This window comes from Desmodus rotundus, chromosome 9, assembly GCF_022682495.2.
Source record: "Desmodus rotundus isolate HL8 chromosome 9, HLdesRot8A.1, whole genome shotgun sequence".
In the NCBI taxonomy this organism is placed as follows: domain Eukaryota; kingdom Metazoa; phylum Chordata; class Mammalia; order Chiroptera; family Phyllostomidae; genus Desmodus; species Desmodus rotundus.
Window position 1 is genome coordinate 3,668,681 of NC_071395.1, and position 23,547 is coordinate 3,692,227.

A 23,547-nucleotide genomic window follows, 5' to 3' on the forward strand; every position below is an offset into this window, starting at 1 on the left:
ATGGGCCTGGAGAATCCAGTGCTGGTATTTTGGGGACCGCGGGGCTCTGATGACTGACCCACAGTGATAACACTCGCATGTCTGATACAGTCACCAGGGCGCCAGTTTGTTTGTAATGAGAAATAGAATTGTTAAGCTGACCAAATAGCTTTGTTTATGGGTGACTCACTTCACCCAAAAGGCATGCATATAAGGGGAGCTGTGTTGTGATGCGGATTCTTGTGAGTGGGAGTTCAGGTGAAAGGCTGTGTTGGGGCATCTTAATCACTGAGGCACAGGGTCTCTCTCTGCCCCTGGGCAGGCCTGCTGGGGACTGGGGCTCTTGCCTTTGGTCCGTGACGCTGATGTGTTAGTGACATTTAGTCCAAAGATGTTCAAGGGCCTGTATTTGTCTTCTGACTTCATTATGGTCCGTGCGTTTTCTGTTGGCACATCCAGTGTGACTGCTGGGGTTTGAGTTTTCTCTGAAGCACGTTTCAGCTACGCCCGTCTCTGTGACATTAACTTGGGTCTTCTGAGTAGAACGTGGGATCGTACTTATAGGTGGCTGATCACGATCGTTGTTCTTTATACTTTGTTCCAAATTTCGTTCTCAGAGAAAGTCCAAACGTGGTCAAGGGTGGCTGATACTCCCGTGTTGGTTATATGGCTGCCGGTGTTTCCAGGAATTTAAAATGTATCACAATTAAAGAAACAGCCCTATGTGAAGATCTCTTTGACAGCTATTCTAGTGCCTTCTATTTGAATAACCTGTAGGCCATAGTCTCTGCTTTCAAGTAAGGGAAAAGGACAACTTAAAACATTTAAATTAAAATAACTGTGGTAGTGTGTTAAGTGTTAGTGTTCATAGGGATAGCGGAGGTAGGCTGCTAGGGCGGGAGAGACGCACGCCCAGGGGATGGAGGGGTATGCGCTGGAGCACCTCCCAGGAGAGGGAGCACCTAGCTGAGTTTTGGGAGACGTGGGATGAGTGGTGAAAGTGCAAGGGCCTAGCAGCCTGGACACTCGCCCCCCCCCGCAGGGCGCGTGTGCATGTGTGTCTCATGCACATAGGTATGTGTGTGTGTGCATATTTTACTTTTAGAAGAATAATTTGTTCTTGTTCTCCTTCGATAGGAAGGAAGTGAAGGACAGGTGTTAGTCATCGGGGCCACAAATCGCCCGCACGCTTTGGATGCCGCTCTCCGCCGACCCGGGCGATTCGATAAAGAGATCGAGATCGGAGTCCCTAACGCCCAGGACCGGCTCGACATCCTTCGGAAACTGCTTCGAAAGGTGCCCCATGTCCTCACTGACGCCGAGCTGCTGCAGATGGCAGACAGCGCTCACGGGTACGTGGGAGCGGACCTGAAGGCCTTGTGCAACGAGTCAGGTGAGAGGGCGCAGCCGGGTGCTTAGTCTGTGTCCACGGGCTTCATAGCCCTGGCTCACACACGGGTGCGGCACTTTCTCTCTCACTTCTTAACGAAACAGCTAATTTCTCTAATCCTAAAATATATGCTTACTGAGAAAAAGATCCAGATAATTCAGGAAACCATCAAAAAGAAAAACCACGCTTAATCCTCCCTCGTCAAGATCGCCACTGTTGCGGCCTGCGTCCTTTCAGGCTGCATCCGCACACACAGGTGCGCGGCGGCGTCTGCATTGACGCTGTGCTGGGGAAACGGGGGTGCCTGCGAGAAGGTGGGGGTTTCCTTGTGGGCCAGCTTTGTATTTGTTGAAGGGCCGTACAAGTGCCGAGTGCTTCCGAGAACGCTGTGCCTCAGAGCGTGCGACGGTGAGGTTTACGCCGGAGACCCTTTACGGGCTGTGGTTAATCAGCTGGCTCTGTGGCTTTAAGAACTTCACCTGTTACAACTGTAGTTACTTCGGAAGCCCTTAAGACCTTTTAACGTGGGGGCAGTTTTTCAGAGTGGCTTCTACCGTGGAAGAGGTGTTCAGATCAGGGCAGTGTTTATAAGCTATTGGAATATTTGATCAGGCAAGTAAGACTTCATTGAAAACTATCTGATGGCTTTTCCCCCCCTCCTGAGAAGATGTGTGCATTTCTTGGTAGCCTCCAAAGGCTGGGTACATACCTCAGAACACCTCTGGTTTCCTAGTAACCTCAGGTGCCCTGCGTTTACTCCTTTTCTGGTGCATTTGTGTCTGAGTCCTTTCGTACGTGGAGGAATTCTGTTCGGTTGTGGCGTGCTGCTGGTCCAGTTTATGACCTATCCAGTGTTTTCATAGGTGCGGCAAGGAAAGTTTGACCCTTCCAGGGGATGGAAAAATTTGAATTCTTGAGTTGGAAATTTAGTTCTTTTAGAACCTAGCACAGAAGTGTGGTAACTTACACTTCCAGATCGTTGATTCACAGCTCATCTAATTCAGTCCGCTTCGAAGATGCGTCCGTTAGTCCTCTGGTCCTCCTGGCCTGGCTTGATGTTTGCACGGAAGGAGCGCGGAGAATGAAGACCAGGTGGGAAAGGAAGACTTGGAGGAGAGACTCAGGAGGCTGTCAGTCTTACTCTTGGTGGGGAAATCAGGTTTACTTCACTCTGTTTGGTCGCCATCACGATTTCCGTGTTGGAGGAGACTGCAGGTTACGCAGACACTCTTCTGGGACCTTAGGCCCTGGGACAGGGCCCTTTCCGTCTGGTTGCTCGTGCTTCACAGGAAATGGTGGGTTTGGTCATGGAACTGAGTTCCCTGGTGATCGGGAAACAGGCGTCAGCGGTACCTTCGTTTCCTTCGTTCCTTTAGGTGGTAATGAAGAGTCTGGGCGCAGGCACGCATTTTCTACTGCCCTGCGCTCGGTGGCACCCCACGGATGGGTTTTCACAAATCAAAGGTGAGCCCCTCCACCAGCAGTGCGATTACCACTCGCTTCACTGAAATGCTGGCGCTGCTGGGGTGATGTGGAGCCGACCCTGCGGTACCTCCGGGGTACTCCACAGCCATTGCTTCGGACGTGCCCTTCTAGGCAGGGATTCCTTCTTCAGCCTCCTTAATCAGACAGTTTCTGACTGTCTAGCGTACCCATTCTAGAAGACTCCGGGATTCTTACTGTCTGTGCACAGCCTTACGAAGGAAAGAGATCTGTGAACACTTACTTACACAGCGAGATATGTACACAGAAAACTGGGGGAAGCGTGGTGACGTCCCTGAGGGGAAAGGAAATGCTGTTATCACATAGAAAAGGGGCATTTGAAAAGCTTAGAGGAAAGCTCAGCGTTTTGCAGGCAGAATAAGGGGCATGAGACAGCGTGGAAAGGCAGATGTTCATCCCTCCCGTCTGTACACCAGCTCTGCTGTAGAACAGGTGCAAGTGTATCCCACTTACTGACATGCAAGGGATCCCCATATATTATGATGTGTTTACTGAGCATAGAAGGAAACTCAGCTGTATGGTAAATTTGAACCACACTCCCAGTTATAAGTAAAAAGAACTGAACAGGTCGTGTGGCATCCCACCTGCATTTAGAGCAGTTGATTTGATTGGCTCTCGGTGTTTGAAATGAACACCTAGGGAAGTTTGACCTGGTGCCCCCCACCCCTTCAGCGCTGTCAGTGTCCTTGGCCGGTGGAAGCAGTCACAGTCACTGCATCGACCTTGGAGCTGCACACAGAGGTAGAGCTGTCGTCCCATTAAAAAGAGCATGGTGGCATCTCACTATTTGGGGGCAATATCTGTGATGGCTGGTGCACAATGGGGCCCAGAAGTCTGTGGGAGTGGCTGTGAGAGCTGGGGCAGCCACCCCGCTCCCCTCGGGGCACGAAGGAACATGTTTCTGAGCCTCGGAGCTGAGGTTTGGTGAAGCTACTACCCTCACTCTCCCCTCTGCTTCACCTTACTCTCCCCTCTGCTGCCCTCGGAAACCCCTGCTCTGAGCTCAGGACACAGTGGCCACCGTCTGTAGGAGCTGTGGCCCAGGTGCACCGCCCTGCATCCCCCCCTTCGGTAGCTGCTGCCACTTCCCTGAACAGTTCCAGTTCCAGTTCTGGTTGGCTCCCCACGCACAGGACTTCTCAGCTGTGGCTCGGACTGGACTTCTCCTACCTTTTGCTTAAAGCCAGTGCTTCCCCGGCGGCGTTCTCGTTGTCCACAGTCAGGCTGTGCTTAAACAGACAGCTTGAGAACGACCACCGCACAGCGGGGAGTGGGGCGCACTCCTCCAGAGCTGTGAGGAGGCTCCTGCTCCTCCAGAGCAACAGCCTTGGGCACCTTCTCAGTTCAGGACAGATGTTTGGAGTAGAGGTTCTCACGTGGAGAATGTAGTGAAGAGGCAGCCAGGGCGCTACTCCCTGAGTTTCTGATCCGGGACATCTGGACTGGTGCCTGCGGGTGTCTGACAGGCTCCCAGCTGGTGCTGCTGCTGCTCTGGGGACCACATTCAAGAGCCCCGGACACAGACGTTGGTTCTTAAGTCTCATTACGCATCATGTTCACCTGGAAGCTACATGTCCGTCCGTCCCCCCCCCCCCCCCCCCCCCGCCCCCAAGTACCTAACTGAGTGAGGCAGGTGGGGAACTGGGATCGGGATTTATGTTTCCCGAGCGGTTGTGAGGCGGCCAGCCCTGCACTGGCCTGGGATGGCTTTGAACTTCAATTCAGGCCCGTGGTTCTCCAGGTTAAACCTGTGTGAGAATCCCCTGTGGAGCTCCTTAAAGACACAGTTCTGGGCCCCCTTCTGCTGGCTCAGTTCTGGGTGGGGCGCAGGATTTTTGCATTTCTGTCAAGTTACAGTTGGTTTCGATGCTGGTTCGAGGACTGCACTCTGAGAGCCACTGATCGAGGGCGGACAGCACTATGACTTTGTCGGTTCTCCGTGACTGATTTAAGTGACTGGGTTAGATTTAGGGAATGCAGTTCTCTGGCTACCTCTGCTAGTTTAGAGTTTCTTCCCAGAGTTTTTATGTGACAGCAATGTACTGTCCCAAACTATGTCATGTAACTCTCCTGCTCTGTGAGAAAGTGCATGTCCACCTTTGTCCTCCAGGTATATACTGAGGTTTTGAATAAAACTTAAAAATGACAATTCTGAAAGATCGAAAAGCCACAATTAAGGAAACAGTTAAGAATTACCACTTAAGAATAGAAGTAAGCATATAGACATAAGGTTTTCCTGGAACATACGCTTGCTTATGGTGCGTGGACCTGTGGGTTCTGGGAGCTTTGACGTGTTGGCCGTCTGACGGTTTTCCTTCTTCCTACACCGCCTTCTAGTCGGAGAAACTGCCCTTTTTAACAAAGCGCAGAGCACACGTGTCTGATTGTCACATGCAGCGCAGTGATTCCGAGTTTCACCAAACCTGCGCGAGCTGTGTGGCCGACTGTTGTTTGCAGGACAGAGTACGAAAGGTCAAAATCCCCGTGGCAGTGGGCCGCTGGCAGGCTCGCCAGCTCCCCACAGCCTGGCAGAGGGACGCTGCCTCTCCCCGTGTGCTCACTCTCAGCTCTTCCGGTCTGTCCAGTGGTGCTGAGTAGTTTCCGTAACTTTCACCTTGGTCTCCGTAATGAGTGTGAGAGTGGGAAGCACCACAGTCATGTTGCTTCCACGCTCGGACCTCTTACTGTCTGAGCAGATAGAGTGTTAATAGGTTGAGTTGAAACTTACTTTCAAATGTTGTGTTTCCTTTCTAACTAACTTCGGCGCTGGCGCACGATTTGATATGTCGTGACCTGTCCAAAAAGCCTGGTGTCTGTAGCCCCCCTTTTTAAAGCAGAGAGTGACTGCAGTTTGAATGTTCTATCTCGACTGCACAAGCTGTTGACAAGCTCAGCTCGGACACATCCTGACGTTTAATGTCTGTGTTTGTATTCCTCCTGGGATTAAGCTGCCTGCGCAATTAATTAGTTGTGTAGCCTTTTATTAATTCCCTCAAAATTTATAATGTTTTAAATTTAACAACCTAGATAAGTACACTACACTTTTTTGGAAAACATGAAATGTTGATTATGTAGCAGAGACGTGAATTATGTAAACTCAGCTGAATGTTAGAAGATGCTTAGCAACAGTGTTTTCCAAATACAGGGATTTATTATAAACTTGTCCTTCTAAGGCTGCCTGAGCCATTTTAGGAGAGTGAACATAAATAGAGCTGATTTTTCCAAGAGGTGGACTCAGACATTTTGTTTACAGGGAAAGGAAGTATTTGCTTCACTGCTCTACAAACTTATCTCTCTGGCGTTCGTGTTGATTACATGTCATTTCACTGTGTTCATACCAAATACTTGGGCATCGATAAGACAGCATCGCCAGACAGGGAGACTGAAAGTTCACATTCAGACAGTGACTTTATCAGTATTACACTCAAGTAGGTGTAGTAAGAATACTAAATCTAATGACTGTGACGTAACTTTTTTTTGAGATGGAGAACTTTATCTGTCTTATACCAGAGTTCTGAGATATTTATGGCTGTTGGCCCTCCATCCCACCTGTTAATAGCTTATTTTAATGGGAATTTGTGGTGGATCTGCTGTGAACAGAGTACTTAACTCTTATGAAAGGTTCTCTTTCTAACATTTTCCACCATGTTTGGAATTCTTCCAATGGTGTTTTCTAAGTTAGAATTAAAATTCCGATTTTGTGAAAATCCAGTGTTTTTAAATAAGCCAGGGACCGAGTGGGGCCGAGTGGAAAGCTCGCGGCGGAGGTTCCCACAGTAGCGCTGGCCTTTCTCTGCTGCCGAGTGTCTCTGGGACGCCGCGTGACCTCTCGCACCCAGTTTCTCTGCCTGCTGGAGACGGGTGACGGAGAGGGCGGCACACCTTGTTAACAGTCCTTACGAGGCTGGAAAAAGGCTGGCAGCGTGGGCATGGCTCATTCAGGCCCTTGGTAAGTAGGGCCTTTCTTTTAAAAAAAGTTTCGTATTTTATATGTATTTATGCATTTGTAGAAGCTGAATTTTGGCAATATTCCTGGTGTTTTATGAAGTATTTGTGGTTATTTCAGTGTAAGAGACTTTGGGGAAATTTGGAAGAATTCTCTGCCTGGCTAGAGTAGTGACTTTTACTAAGTCTGGACCAGCGAAGGTCTTGCCCATCAGTAAGAACATGTGGGCGGGAGACGGATGTGGCTTGTTATGGGGCCTCCCTGCCAGATTTTCACTGTGAACCGGAGTCACAGCCTCTCCCCTTCCCTGCCTCCCTTGCCGCACACTTTCGAAAGTGGTGGCGGCCCTGGCTGGTGTGGCCCAGTGGGTTGGGCGTCCTCCAAAAAGGAAAGCTTTGCGAACCAGGTCCCCTAGCTGGGGGCATGTGAGAGGCAACCGATTGATGTTTCTCCCCCTCTCTTTCTTCCTCCTTTCCCCTCTCTCTAAAAATAAGTAAATGAAATCTTAAAAACAAAACACAGGTGGTGGTTCAGAGCAGACCTGGCTCCTCTGATCAGCAGAGGTCGCATCCCTGACTTTAAATGTGAGTGAAGGCAGAGCCCCTGTGCCTCTGTGATGGACTCTACTTGTTCCTCTCCTGTGAATGCGCAGTGGGGTGGGACTCTCCAGGGACACACCAAGTGATACCACCTCGTCTGTACTTAATACCTAATTGAGAGGGGAGTAAAGACTCCAGATAAAAGAGAACTTTTCTGATGTTCTGATATTTTGAGGAAAGTACACTTTACAAAGGGAGCCTTAGATTTTGTTATACTTGTTTGCAGACTTTATGTTCTTCAGTGTATCATTAAGCAATTTTATGCTCAACCCTTACAAATCAAATCTGAGATCCAGATGCTCATGTTTTCTGTTACTTCGTGGAATTGTCTGTACACTAGGTAGTAATTCTAAAAAAGCATTGTTATTCCTGGAATCAGTCAAAGTTTATTGTTAGTTTTCAATAAAGGAACTTAATTGCACTCTCAAAAATAACATCATTACGTAGCCAGCCTTGAGTGTAAAATTGTGGGATTCCATATGTGTGCGGCTAGACGGTGCTTGTTGATTGGGTCTGGAGCAGACGGCATTGAAGAGCGTGGATTCGGAGTCACGGCCCTGGTCCGGAAGCCGTGTATCTGGGTGGCGTCGTGGGGCAGGAGGGGCAGCTCTACACTGGGAGGGATGCGGTGGGTCAGGCTTGCCGGGGGCAGTCTGCCTGCTTCTCTTCATTGCGTCTTGTTTTCTATTCTCAACTTTGTAGAGCATTGGAAAATAAAATAATGGAAACAAAATGACACATTTATTGTTTAATTAGCTACACGTGTTTTTTTGTTTCAAAGATTTTTAAGAACAGGGAAGTATTGCTTCTGTTTTTGTTTACGTTGTAAAAACTTTGAACATAACAAGGAACGGACATGTCACAGATTGCTTGCTCTAAGCTATGTTCCTTGATGACGTACATGTGTCCATTTGCTTCTCTGGTTGATTGTTTACTTGTGCTTTAAAAATAATGCGTGTTTTTAAAAATTTAATTTCTTGGCATAGATTCTAGTACATCCTCCTGAGGAATGGCAGGTGTCCAGTCGTTTCAGCTCAGCATCACGGGAGTTTAAAGCTGAAAACATGATTTAGAGAAGATGGGTTTTCATGTTTCCATTGAGTAGATGAGGTAACTGATGGCCAGAGAGGCAGTTTTATGTAAAGTGACACCTGAGCTAGCGGCAGACAGAGGAGCACGGGCCTGGCTGCTAATAGGATGGCTCTGACATTCGTTTAACATCTGAAGGCCTGTGACCGACAGCTTTTGCAAATCTGTAACTTACCCATTGTTCTTTGTTCCTTTCTGGCAGACAATCTGCCATACTTTATCTTGTCACATACCTCCAAACAAATTATGAACGTTGGATTAAGGTTATTTAAAACATGTTCTTTCATATTTGTAAGAGTGAGTGAGCACTGGGGTTTTGTCTTGTTTTAGGACCTCATGGTTGGTCTTAGGCGTTATGTTCTTCTTGTCCCTGGGCCTTAGCTTTCTGTTCTCTCTGTCTGGAATACTCTGCCGCCTCTTTGGCCTTAATATCCATGTTATCGGTTTAACATCAGTTCATTTTTTCAAGTCTAACTGTTTGAACTTGGAGGAGACACCTTTTAGTCTCTCCTCATTTCTGAAACAAAGGCATATTCCAATGATTTCTGCGACGGTTGTCTGAAACGGCCACCAGAGCCCCACTGCGGTAGACGTCCCTGCCGTGACGTGAGAGGGCATGAGCATCTCCTTGACTTTCATCTTTTCTCCTTCCCTAACATGTGCCATGTGTCTGTCACTGTCCTTTGTCAAGTTCAGCTTCAGGAGCACCCCACGGATTTTCTGGTTCTGTCTTACGTATGTATGCCACGTAATCTGGCCACCTCTCATCTGGACGTGTTAAGTTTTGTCGTGTTCGTCTCAGCATTAATCTTTGTACTTTACTATTTGTTGATTTTTGAAAACTCAGGACTTCATTTTTTGCCTTTTCCGTCCCCTGTGGAACCGCTGCTGTTTTCCCGTTACCCTCATGGACCTCAAGGTTTTGCCCAGCTCTAAATTCTGTAGTTTGTCTTTGAAAGCGCAGAGGTTTTGTTGTTTTATAAATGTGTAGTTGTATCATAATATTGTATATCCTTTTTAAAACCATGTAGTATTGCCCTCCCTTTCCAGACCCCTTCTTCAAGTGAAAGTAATTGGCCTTCTTTATTGTTGATCTTTACGCTTATGTGACATAAATGTGGCTGGAAAATTACTGGACCCCTTCCCTTGTTTTAGTTTTTCGTATCACAGTTCTGCTTAAGTGTGAGGTATCTGGTCTAAACCAGACATATTGACGAGTATTGCCATATAGCTACGTGGGACCTGAAGAAGAGTAAGACTCTTCTGGCCTTCGGAGTACTTCCGTTTATAGGAGATTTTTTGTAGGAACTTCCTAAATTCTTTCAGGCCACCGCATTGCTGTTGAGCGCAACGCACACCTTATTACTGAAGTTGTGCTTATTTAGTTTTCCCTGCTCCTGCGCCGTTTAGTACTTCACCCCTTTGAAAGAAGTTCTCCAAACAGATTGTGTTGATGAGCCTTTATGGTCGTTTTTGTAGAGGTTGTTTTATAGGTTTGATTTCACACTTGTAAATGACCTATCTTGTCATATTTCATATCAGTTTGTGGTCTCTTCCCTGCCAAACTAAGCGCTTGGAGTTTTGCCTCCATCCCCCACATTCGTCCACCTTCCTCTCCGCCCCCCGCCCCCCACACAAGCACAACACATTTGAAATGCTGTGCCATGCATGAGGCGTGGGCTCGTTTTGGGTGGTAATGGTTCAGTCTGTATTCAGGGTGTAGAAGATACATCTTGTGTTACTCTTCCCTTTGCAGGTCTCTGTGCTTTGCGGAGAGTCCTGAAGACACGGCCCAAGCTCCCCGACAGCAAGGTGGCTGGGTTGGTGGAGATCACTCTGCCTGATTTCTTGCAGGCGATGAATGAAGTCAGGCCCAGTGCCATGAGGGAGGTTGCAGTTGATGTTCCAAACGTGAGTTGTTTGTACCCCCTTGCAGGCCACACTGCGTTAAACTCTAAAAGAAACTGGGACTCCAGGGAAACTAGTTTCCTAGGCTAAATTTGAAAAAGGAGTTTTAATGAAAATACTAATAACATGCCTTTGCCTCTGGACTTCTTGTTAGTGTATTCAAACTAGAGCTGCAAGTTTGGTAAGGTATTGGCCGAACATCTGACCGGAAATACTCAGTTGGAAGTTGGGAAATGCGGTTTTGGAATTGAAGAGGGAGCCAGACTTCCGCGTTATGTACTGTTAAAGGGTGGCCGGGACCTGTGGGGTGGGGGGGTGGGGGGGGCGCAAGGGAGACACTTTTTCTGTGTGGACCACCTGTTAATGTCCCCCATGGCCCAAGTGGGCCTGTTATTCAGGGGAAAAACTGCCTTATGATTTTCTTTGAATATATTAATATTTATAGAGAATGAACAGTTTTAATACACTAATACGTAATATGAAGTGTCAAAAGAGCTGTTATGGACGTTTATTTGGTCACGGACCATGTGGAGCAGAGACTTTGTCCGTTCTGCAGTGTGGTAGATGGCAAAAATGACCACAGAGTCTTCCCATCACCCTGTGTTTGCCCTTTGCACCTCACCTTTGTAGCTCCCACCGTAAAAGAGAGGGAGTCAAGTTCTCACCCCTGGTCTCTGTGCTTGGCTGTGGACCTCGCGAGCAGGCTTGAGAATGCCGGGGGCTTGCCTTCCTGCTGCTCTCAGCCCCTTCGTGGTCACTGGGTCACGGGAGAAGGCTGTGCTCCTTCCTCGGGACCGGAGACTGCATAGGGCGGAGGTGTGCTCTCTCAACTGAGGCCCTCCCAAGTGCGGCCCTCGGACCAGCGGTCAGATGCAGGACAGCCCCGCTGGACTAGGTCCTCCGAGTTGGAGCTGGCCCACACCAGAAGAGCCAGCCAGGAAGCCCTCAGAGTTATCTGAAGTAATAAATGTCTTTTGTTTTGGGGCACTAAATTTTGGGGTAGTTAGCAAAAGCTAAGTGATACAGACACTTGTTAACTTCTTAAATAATAGAACACAATTGTTTTGTACATTGAGTCTGGGAAGCGGTGCCCTAGAGTAGGAACATCCCCAAGGACTAGCTGCTAGTTTAGGCTAGTTAATGTGGTTTGAAATGTTTTTGAAACATTTTCAAATTCACTACTGAACTGACAGCTTACCTTTGGGGTTTTTTAGAAGCTCTGTTGCAGAACATGCTAATTTAGTAAGAATAATTTGACAAATGGGGTTATGAAATAATGAATGATTGATGTTGGGTTAGTAGAAACTTCTCATTTCTTTGGAATTTATGGTCTAGAGTTTAGGCACATTGGTATGAATACTTTTATTTGCAGTATTTATCTGTATTTTATTGGCTACTTTTGCATATATAATGGGTCAGATAGATGCTTAACCATAAAATGCCACATGTTTCAGATGATAGAGTTGTAAATCAACTGTACCATCCAAAAACACCTTACTGTTTAAAAACCGGAGGAACTAGGAAAACATGCAGTGAGGTTTTGCACGTGAAGTCGCTGCCAGTGGAGAATGTGTTTCAACAGTGGTTGTCAGCTCCTGGGCCTGCTGAACTGATTTATTCATCACAGGAACTGGTCCTATAACTGCGTTTTTAATTGCGCTAATGAAAGATTTTTTCCTATATTTTCTTTTGATACAGTATTTACAACCCATGGACTTGTGCCATTTTCCACTTGGCACTTCATGGTTTGGCCTCGGGCCACGGTGTCCTGTGATGTTGCTCACGAGCCGAGCCGGCTGGGCCAGCCCTGGTCGAGGGCTGCTTGGGTTGCTTTTTGTGCTCGCTTCAGATTGTAAAAGATTTCCCGAGAAGTCAACATTTCTGTAATTGAATTCCTAACCTTCGCCCTTCTGATTTCTGGCTACTACATCTACAAAAATATCTCCCAAATTATTTCTGCAGAAAATTTAATGCTTATTTTGCTACAGAAAACATGTTTCAAGTAGCTAGTTAATTGTGAACATTTTAAAATAGTAAATTGAGCATTCAGTATCTTTTGAGAAGAGATTTTAGTGTGTGAAATTGAAACCTTGAAATCACACTTGGCCTAGCTATATTTAAGTGTGAAAGAAATGTCTTAAGATGGGGCTGTTGCCAGTTATAATGTAATACATTATTAATTTCAGGGGACTGTAGGTGTCAGCCACTTACTTAAATTAATGTTTCCTTTTTTTGGACGCTCTGAAATGGTGATTATACCAGTTGGTCTATTAAAAGTCAAATGTATTTTACAATTAATTGGTGATTAAAGTCAAATGTATTTCTTTACCACAGGAATTCCTAGAATCCTTGAAAATTCTAATAAATAGTGAAAGTTCAGTTTGTCACCCAGAGATAACAACTGTTAATATTTTGTTTCAGTAGATTTTTAAGATTTGTTTGTGCACATATAGATGTCTTAATATAGTTAATCTTAGGGTATAATTTTATATTCTGCTTTTTTCACTTGAAATTATATGGTAAACATTTTACTTTAAAATTTATTAGCTGACATCTTTTTAATGACTAAATAACAGACCTATGTGGATAAACTGTAATTGTTTTATCCTTCCATTCTCAAATATTTTATTTTCTTAGATGGTTATAAGCATGTTTTTGCCCAGTCTTTGCATTTATGATTTGTAGAAGTTGAATTAGTAGAATATCAAGTGTTTTTTCCAAAAAGGTTGTTCTAATTTATAACCATGTGATAAAAATTTTAAATTACAAAGAGCTTAAGCAAAATCTTATTTTATTTTCACTTCAGTTCTTTTCTTTTTTACTTCCTACTAGAGTTTATTTTCTTGATTGAAGAGGTCCTCTTTTCTTGTGAGGAGTAATACTGGATAATATTTAGACACATAGAGATTTTAAAAAGAAAATGAAAAATAACTATAATATGCCTTCTTTCCTATAAAAATGTTAAATGTTTAGAGAACAGGTGTTAGCTAGATGAGTTTTTAATGGATTTTAAGTTTTATGAGAGCAGTTTCTTTTTATTTTTATCCTTAGTCCTTAGAATATGACCAGTACATAAGAGATGCCCAATCAACGTTTGCTAAATGAATGAGTGAATATAATTTTTCATGAGAAAACATATTAGATGGTTCATTTCAGATACATCTGAAAAAGTATGTCATCTTCCTTCTACACCAAGGTACAATACAGTTAGTCTGTTATTATTCTTCACGTAATATTCTTCAGATTTTTCGTATTCTGTAAAGCAGCTGATTTCTGGAGTGAATATTAGCCCTTATTATTTGTTCAGTGGGTATTACATTTCTGTAATTAAAGTGCCTATAACAGTTCTAAGCTGTCTATTCTGGAAGGATAGAGAATAGTCCTTTATATTTTCTGCAGAAACATGTTTTCTTAATGTATTAAGAATTCTTACTAAGGTAAAGAAAAAATATGCTTTTAGTATTTGTATTTGTACATTAACTTTGCAATAGATCATTGCATGTACACCCTAGCAATTATCACTGGGACATAGCATTCTTCACCAAACATATACAAGTTAATTGCTATCAAGTTTAATTCATTTATGCATCTTATCCACCACTCCCCGCCCCCGGCTTTCCCTATTTCATTTTATGTAGTTTTAGGTTGTCCCTTATTATTTAGAAATAATCCATCTTTGTATTTGTGATACTGCTTTTGGATTACAGTTTCCAGAATTTGGACATTTGGTTCAGAATAAGCTAAAAGCCAATATAAAGATAGGGCTCTATTTTCATGTGAGCCCACTTTTGTAAAGTGAACTGCACCCAGAACCTCAGGACTAACTGTGTGGCCCCAAGCCCACTTGTGAACGTGGGTCCCGGTTCAACTTGCAGGTAGTGGGCGGTCTCACTGGGTGAACAGAGCATGTCATTAGTTAAACAAACACTCCCTTTGTACTCCCTTTTTAGGCAGTAGCAAACTTCTTAATTGTATGAATAATCAAAAGCCTGTCTGTTTCACTCATTACATATTCAAAATTTACGGATGTATTTTCATTTGGCACCTTTTCAGATGAGAGCAGATCATCAGAATGTGACAAGCCAGGTAAATTTCATAGGATGAGCTCATTAGCATTACTTTTCTGGTGCAGAGATTTGAATTAAATAGTTTAATTGACCATAATTACAGTTCATTCTTCATGTACCCCCAGGATAATTAGATGGAATTTATTTGAGTTTCTATATTTTAAAAACAGCACTGTGTTCTCTATTTTCCTTATTTTTTACAGTTTCAAAGGATTGAGGGTTTCTGTGATGCTTTCCTAAATAACAGATTGCTTTTTTTGGAATAGATAGTACAACCTGTGGAAATTCTATTAATTCCATGTTGGTTCTTGGCAGGGCTTCTGAATTCGGTTGCTTTTGGTTTGGGTTCTTGTTGTCTAGACAGAAGAGTGTCTTCTATCACTCCCAAGATCCCAGTCTTCCTTGCCAGCTTCTCTTGTACGTTTTTATAGTTTTAAGTAGTAACAATTGCACAGGAAAGCACATTTGGGAAAGTAGATTACTTTTAACCAGGAAATACTCTGTGCCAAAATCAAGGTTGTAGTTTTAGCTTTATTACATATTTTAGAAGTTTAACTCTTGCATTCCACTTTTCTTTCTTTACATTTTCTCATGATTCTGTAGGAGCAGAAAGGAGGAGGTAACAGAAGTTAGTGGAAGGATCACCGATTTCCTTTCTCAGCTGTGATCATGGGTACCTTTGGTGAAATCAAACACTCTTCCTTTTAAATATAACGGCAAACTCTTAGTTTGCAGTGTCTTATGGGCGTCTTCTTCTGAGTTTAGGGAAAATGCTGCGCTTGTAGGCGATCAGCACTCAGCAGAACTTGATGAGTGTCTGCTAGAGCACCACTGTTCCTCAGGGCAGAGGAGACCCTCGGCAGGGGCCCTGTGGTTCTCCTGCGGCCCTACACGCTTCACACCCCTTCTCCAGGCGCGGACCTGGGCTTGCCTTTGAGTCCTTCCGTCCCAGAGCCTCTCAGAGCGGCCTTTCCAAAAGCAGCTCCTGCTCTGGTCCACGGGCCATCAGCACCACTCTGTCGATCACCTGGGTGGGGGGGGAGAGGCTGAGCCTCCAAGTGGGCGTTCCTACCCAGCTCCCGCCTCCCTGCACCCACGGCACTTCGCACTCTGGTCCTGCTGAGCCGCTCCATATTTTACACGCGTTGTTCTCTCCTCCGCCTGACCCCTCAGGTGCCATGGGGCTTGTGGTGTGGTCCCTGATCCACACGCACACAAAATACACACGTATGCCTTGAGGTCTTTGGTCTTGTTCTCACCTCTGTGTTCCTGCTGCTTGAAAGTAGTAACAACCATTAATACATACACATGTGTTAAATGATTGAATGAACATTTTGTGAAGCATTTTGGTTCATAGTGGTTTTTATTTTTTCAGAAATAGTCCTTTTACCTTTCCATATAAGTGTTGTTTTGGTAACAGCTCCATTGAGACGTAATTCACATACCAGCTCGCTCGCTCAAAGGGTTGACTGGACGGCGTAGTCTAGTCAGAGCTGTGTCGGGGCATTCCCATCATTTCCCAAAGATGCCCTTACCCGCCACTGCCCAACCGGCCCCTCCTCCCTCCAGCCCTCGGCAACCATTTGCCTATCTCTTTTTATCTCTCTGGAGATTCGCCTATTTTAGACATTTCATATAAATGGAATCAAAAGACGTGGTTCTTTGTGACTGGCTTTTACTTAATATAAAGTTCTTACTGTTCATCCATGTTGTATCATATTTGAGCACTTCATTCCTTTTCCAGACAAATTATACTTCAGTGTGTAGATACAGCACACTCGATGTATCCATCCGTTAGCTGATAGACATTTGGGTTGCTTCTACTTTTTGGCTCGTGAGTAAAGCTGCTACGAACATGGGAACATCTGTGCACACCTGTCCTGGGGGCGGCATGCACCTAGTAGTGCAGCATCTGGGAGGCTGGTAGCTCTGCGTTTTGAGAAAGTGGGCGCGGGGTTTTACGGCACAGCCCCACCAGCAGTGCGGGAGAGTTCCAGCGCGTCCCCAGCCTCGCCCGCACTTGTCTCCTCTGTCTTTTTCGTGATAGCCACCTAGTGGGTGTGGAAGGCATCTCTTGTGGCTTTGTTTGCATTTTTAGTGGCTTTTCATTTGCTTATTTGGCCATTTTTGTGTATCTTCTTTGGGGCAATGTCTATTCAGATTATTTGTCCAGTTTTAATGAGGTTATTTGTCTTTTTATCATTGAGCTGTAAGAGTTCTTACGTATTTTAGATACAAGTTCTTTTTTAGGTCTGTGACACCTGACAGCAGAAATAAATGATTTGTAGTCATTTTCTCCCTTTCAGTGAGCAGTTTCCTTTTTAAAAAATCATATTCTTGTAGTGTCCTTTGAAGCACAAATGTTTTGATTTTGATGAAGTCCAATGTATGTATTTTTTTCTCGTATGTAATTTCGGTGTCACATTTGAAAAACCGTTGCCAAACCCAGGGGCACGGCGGCTCGCACTGTAATTGCTCCAAGAGCGTATAGTTTCGGCTTTCACATTTAGTCTTCTGAGTCCAACCTTCCTTGGGCGCTATTGTGTTACCAAACTCCATGCTTTATTTAGGTTTCATTTGTGTCCCCTAATGTCCTTTGTCCCTTTCAGGACCCCACGTCGGCCGTCACAGTGCATTTAGTTACCTGCCTCCTTAGAACTCCCTGGGCTGTGACGGGGCTTCTCACTTTCCTGTTTTTAACGGCCTTGGCACTTTGGAGGTCAACTGGTCAGGTCTTTGCAGAATGCCCTTCAGTTTGAGTCTGGCTGTTTTTATTGGAGTTAGGCTGGGATTCCAGGGTTTGGGGAGGAAGGCCACAAAGGTGAAATCTATTCTCATCACAGCTTAAGAAGGGTGTAGTATTAATTTGGGACCTTTAGTTATCTAATTTAGAAGTCCTCCAGCCCCTCGTGAGTACTTAAACAGAATTCCAGCCGAGGTGCTGCCCACCTGCGCGTTTGTTCTCAGGGGCTCTTCCTACCCATGAAGACTGACCTACAGCCTTCCTCTTTACCGTGACGTCGAGACCTCTGATGTGCACTTTAGATTCACCTGAAGGTTGTGGGGAAAGGCTGCCAGGAAGCAGAGCAGTAACCAGTCAGGGGGTGGGGCGGGGAAGCCAGGGCAGCCCCTCTTACCAGATTAGAGTCTGGAGTGCAGCTTAGCCTGCTCCCCGGCAGGACTGCCCTCACTCTCCTATGCATCTCTTCCTCCCACTGCGGGCTGAAAAGTGAGGTGGAGCAGCCTGGTTCGTTCTCTTGAATTGCCTCGCTCCTGCTCAGCTTCCACACCACTGCTTAAATGTCAGGGTATCTGGAACACTGTACTTGACCCTCTTATGTGCTCTTACAATGTCCAGTATTTTTTTCTAGTTTTTAATTTGAGTAATTATTGGTGTATTCACTTAACGCCTGCCTCTTCGTCCGGACTGTGAGCTGCACGGCGTAGAGAGCATGTGCACCCTTCGTCCTTCACTCTGTGTACCCTGCTGCTGTGCCCAGAGCCCAGCAGCCTTCGCAGTAAGATGAATGTATCAGAGGGAGGGAGGGAGTCAGTAAATGAGCAAATGAACGGATATTTGATTTTGAAACCTCTGCCAACTCCACCTCCAGTGGTCTGGTCTTCTGTTGACACCTGTAACACGTGAAGCCCCATGCTTATCAGAAGTTACAAAAGGTAAAAGCTAGACAACTTTTATCCCAGGGAAGATAATTCTTGCTCAACAAACTACCACCTAGGCTTGCACAGTTCTCTGAGACTTGCTTCACCTTCATTGTATTCAGTATATGCTTATAACAATCTCTAATTTCTCCAGACAGTTTCTTTCCCCAGAATCGTCCTGTGGCATCCTCTCCGAGGCCGGCCCTGCCCCACTACATTCATAGCCCTGCCTATTACACGGAGCACATTTAGCACCCAGGGACAAGTTTAATTACGAGAAAAGAGCTTTCATTCTTTTTCTAAGTGTTGACCATTCATTCTTAAGGCTGTGCTTCAACGGTTGTTTTCTGACTTCTCCTTTTCTCTTTGTCCTCATACCTCTCTCCTGTCCAGCCAAACATCAGTGCCGTCCTCCTCCCCCAGCACGCTGGCCCTCTGGCCGGCAGGGGTACTTGCCCCATGTGGGGGCTTCCTTTCTGGTCTGTGTTGCAGGACACAGAGGTAGAGCTGCTGAGGATTCTGCTTGCATGTGTGGGCTCAGCTTTCTGACAGAGAGGGGCCTCTCCTCTTGGCCTCCTACTTGACAAAAACTTGGAGCATTGCTTTGGCCAGTCTTGGCAGGAGAGGGGTTTTCTTTCCGTATCTGCAAGCATTTATTGTCAGCCAAGCATCAGAGGAGATCAGAGGAAAGTGCTTGAATTTACGGCCCAATCGTCTGGACGGATCTGGGCTACAAAATGTCATGAAAGCGTGTATCCCCTTGCACTCTTTCACATGTTGGTGACACTTTTCACTGTTCGGAACCACACGTGCTGTGATATCCCTAACTCTCTCCTGGTTGTCTCGTACCACCTCCGACCAGGCTGTCTGCCTGCCATTTCTACCCTTCTGCTGCTTTGCTTTTAAGGTGCTACAGAGAAGTATACGTCTGCCCGTTAATTCGTCCCTTTACCAGACCTTGAGCTTCTGTGGTGTACGAGGCGCTATGTTGGGATGGTCCTGGTGATAGAGGCTTCTATAACAGAGCCCTTCATTTGGCGATCATTCGTGCCTATAGTAAACTCCCAAATCAGAATAATCAGAACTAATTCATTTAAAATTTTTTACTATTTAAATCATTTTTCCTGGGCCTTTTATATGATTTATTTCAGTTTAGAGACATTTGGTCATGTGTTACATATGGCTGATGTGAAAATTCACTTGAGAAACACGCTGCTTAGCACTTGGGAGTGGGGGCCAGTCTGTGGAAGTCTTGCTCTATTCCCGTGTTCTTCATTTCCTCCATCCGCATTCCTTTATCTCTTCCCAGGCCCACTGTGCCATAGTAAGAATGGCAAGAATCACTAAGCAGCTTCCTTAAATAAAGCATTTTCTGCTGATCACAGTTAAATTTATGGTATTTGATGAATTAGAAAAATACAAAATATTTTAAATGTGAAGATTTTTTTTAGGTGAAATTTTGTATCACTTTTATGATGTGAGTTTTTATTTTTTAAATCAATGGCGCTCTTTTTGTGTTTTTTGTTGTTGTTGTTTAAAAGTTCCCATTTTTTATATGAGATTTTTTTCTGTACTTGTTTATCTGTCAAAAGTAGTTTTTTAAAAGCTCCTTTTGGAAGTGGTTACCCGTTTGTAAGCTGGATTAAGGTGTAAATGTCTGAGGTCTGAAGGGGGCTTACTCAGTAGTAACGTGTGAGGTAGGAAAGGTTTGACCTCACGCCTCGGCAGCTCGATGAGGATAGCTCGGAGGAAACTTGCTCAGGTGCGCTGGGGATGTGGTTGTGGTTTAGGGGTGGAGGTCAGGGTCAGCGTGTTTGTCCTGAAGTTGATCATGTTTTCCGTGTTTGGGGGGTATGTGCATTTTTTTTACTTGAATCATTTCTGTATCTTAATGTTTTCCCATATGAACTAGGACTTTCAGGAGCATCTGTTTCCCATAGTTTTTATAGCGTTTCGTCGAGGAGCTGAAAGTGATTTACCGAAGAACAAGGTCACCCAGGTCAGTGGTAGTTCGCAATTAGTGGCAAAGTTTTGCTGTACAGTTTTACATTCTTTCTCACCTGCTCTTTTCAGCTCCCTGTGCTCTCTTACCTGTGGAGTTGTTAGGTATTTTGAACCTGACCTTGCTTATGCACAATGGAGGTGGAACAGGCAGAGGAGAACGCTGAGTCTGGAGAGGAAAGCCAAGGACGAACCCGCAGGATGCTCGGCCCTCTCGCCCGGCCTGCAGGGCGCCACTCCAGGCTTCCCTGGCCTCTCGGTCCACCCCCTTTCCTTGACTTTTCAGAGTCCGCATGGCCTTGGGGTTTGTATTTTGAGTGAAATTTTTATTTTTAATCAGTAGGGTGGGGGAGGAGTGGGGCTATAGATGGGTTATGACCCGTCGGAGAACTGGGACTTTGACTTGTTTTTTAAAAAAAATCTCCATAGAATACGTTTTTAAAGCATAGGGGAAAATACCGGTCATTTCACGATATAAAGCTAAAAGTTCTCACTTATTTTCACTTAGATCTGAGAATACATTTTGAATACTACTGCTTCCTAATTTGGCTTTTCCTCCATTAAAGCAGCATCTAGAAATCTCCTGTTTTTCGTTTGGATCTTGGAGGTTGAGTTTTCTCAACCTCTTTCTTTCTGCATTATGTAGTGTCTGTAGTAATTTGGTATGTTTATGATTTCAAAACAAAATAAAATGCGCTAGTGTATGGCCCAGCAGAGAATTTGGAGCAGGCGCCAACTCACTCGCTGCTGCCTGGCTTCTGGTCCTTAATGTTGGACTCGTTAGCCTGAAAGAACAAAATGAACAGTATTCTTTGTTTCAATATTTTCTATAAAAATAACACTTTCAAAAGAATTTTTGTCCCCGGCAGTGCAAAACTTGGCACCTAGCAGGCAGGAGGACGCACAGATGTGCGAAGACACTGCCGGCCTCTCTGGAGTTACTGGGTCCCTCTCACACTGACTCTCCCGCGGTCTGCAGTCCAGCGTGTTGGCTTTCATTTGGTCCCCTTGGGTCTCGTCCATACAAGGGTTTTTCTTTTCTGTTTTTCTTAGCCTGATCCTCTGTGGGTGTGTGGTTTGAGTGTTTTTGGTGCGTATTGTTAGAGTTTTGTTCAGGAAGTACTGCAAGATGTTTGGCGGGGTGGGGACATCTCCCTTGGGAAATTCGTCTCCCTGCTCTGTCTGTGTTTGACAGCTGTTCCTTCCCTTCTAACTTTACTGCTAATTCAGAGAGTTACAAAGCCATCTGTGAGCAGCTGTTCACTGTTTTCATTAGGACAAAATAAGAACAAAAGGACCCAACTACTATCAGCAGTGATTTAGGTTAGAATGTAGGAGTAATGTGGCAGTTATGACAGAGTGTAACTGGAGTGGAAAGGGAAGGGTGTAGAAATTCGAAAAAATCTAGAAGAGCGTAAGAGAGTGTTTGCTGCAGGATGAGAAAAGGACTGAAGGTGGGACAGTGACTGACTAGTTCGTGAATTCCTGTCCTAGCTCTGGGGCTTTATGATTTCATGCTGGTGTGTGTTCTCTGGCAGACTAACTTTTCCCATGGCATCCTGGGCTTTAAGACTCTTCTGTGCAGCTGTAAGCTCTTTAAGCTGAGTTATATTCATTTTGAATTCATGTCTTAGCTACAGACCTCATTTATTGGCACTCTGGTGCTGAATTAAAATTTAAAACTTGTTTGCCATTGGTTTAAGAAATGTAGTGATCAGACAAAATGAAAAAGAATAGAAAAATGATGGTAATTATATATTGCTTGTGAGCCACGCATGTGATGGTTTGATCTTTTATCTTCTGTCCCTAGTCCTTCGGAATATAACTGTTTATCATCATTGTGTTTCAGACCTTTAAGTAAAATAATGCCTTGTATTTATTAAATGGGTACTGTGTGCCTAGCAAAGTGTGGCTGATTTAATAGATAGCATACTGTTTAATTCTTACAATAGTCCTGGGAATTGTACGAATATACAATTGAGAATACATTATGATTTCATTGAAAAAACAGACACACGCATGTGCGTGTGATTTTGAAAGGCTGGAAAGTTCTGCACCAAAATGGTAACAATGCTGACTTTTAGGTGTGGGGGCGGGATAATTCTTACATTGTCCTTTGTAATTTCTGTAGGCTTTACTTACTGTATATCAGTTATCTTTATGGTCACATGAGGGGCTTGCTGCTGTTCCACGTTCTACAGCCTGGGCGTGTCGCACGTACATGCAACAGTATCCAAGTCTCCGTCCTCACCCTCTCGCGTATTTGGGGACTATAAGAGTATTTCATATACTTTCGGTAGTTTTTGTAGTAATTTGTGTCAATACGTGTTCTGTATCTGTAGACAAAGACTGTGTCTTCTAGGCTCCTGTTCTTACCCCTGTCTAGATTACCACATACAGCATTTTGAGAATGCGATCTCTCTCATCCGTGTACCGTTATAGTCCCAAAGACAAGTCCTGCACGTGGAAGATAGTTGGAAGTGAATTAATAATTACGTGGATCGCTTAATTTCCAGACATGTTTCTTTTTTTCTTTCAAGTCAACTCTCAGTCGCACAGTTGCCCAAAGTCTCAGTCCTGGCCGTTGTGCTTGCTTCCAGACTCCGTTTCTCCACCTCTCCAAGCCCCACTTGTTCTTGTTAAAATGCGTGAAGTGGTTGGGATAGCAGATTGGCATTGTGCCTCAAGGGACCAGAGAGTAAGAATGTCCACTCCTTTTAATCCAGTGATCTTCTTAAAATAAACCCCCAGACAGCAATTTAGAAAAAAAGTTAACTGATCTCAGGATTAGGGTTGGGGGTACAGCATTCTCCTGGTTCTGTGGACGAAAGAAAAACGGCCAAGAGACCGTGCAGGTTCAGGTGGGAAGTGATCTTTTCCTGGTATTAACAAAGAAACAAACAGCCTCCCCCACTGTTTGGATTTGTGGGTCATTTTCTGACTTCTCTTCCTCTTCATTTCCTCTTGCCTCTTAAATGTGGGTGGTACCCAATATCCCAGTCCCCGCTCGCACTCAGCAGTCTCAGTGGATCTCGTGGACTCTGTTGTTTGCGTGTAGAGATCTCTTCTATTTGGTACCCAATATCCCCGTCCCCGCTTGCACTCAGCAGTCTCAGTGGATCTCGTGGATTCTGTTGTTTGTGTGTAGAGATCTCTTCTGTTTGCAGTGCTTACATTTCACCTCCTCAGTTCTCATCTTTTGAATATGCTGTCCTGCATTTTAATTAAAAAATATCTATTATGTTTATTTTCCCTCCTGGAGATCGTTTTTCTGTGGTCCACATTCTATGAATGCCTCTTGACACCTTTACCTTTAAACTCTCCCCCTTTCTTACTCCGCCCTCAGAACCCGCACTGGAGACCCGCGGTGACTTTCTGGTGCGTCTTCGTCACTGTACGTGCTCA

General features: G+C 44.9%; 1 protein-coding gene across 7 annotated transcripts in view; it reads left to right on the forward strand.

Annotated features, from left to right (window-relative positions):
* Positions 1–23,547, forward strand: part of AFG2A (AFG2 AAA ATPase homolog A) — a 191,930-nt gene that overhangs the window by 18,225 nt on the left and 150,158 nt on the right. For all 7 annotated transcript variants that reach the window (XM_045202464.3, XM_024569009.3, XM_053911556.1 and 4 more), the window contains exons 9-10: positions 1,117–1,372; positions 10,263–10,417. In XM_045202464.3, the coding sequence (XP_045058399.2) occupies positions 1,117–1,372; positions 10,263–10,417 (411 nt within the window). The remainder of the gene's footprint in view (positions 1–1,116; positions 1,373–10,262; positions 10,418–23,547) is intronic.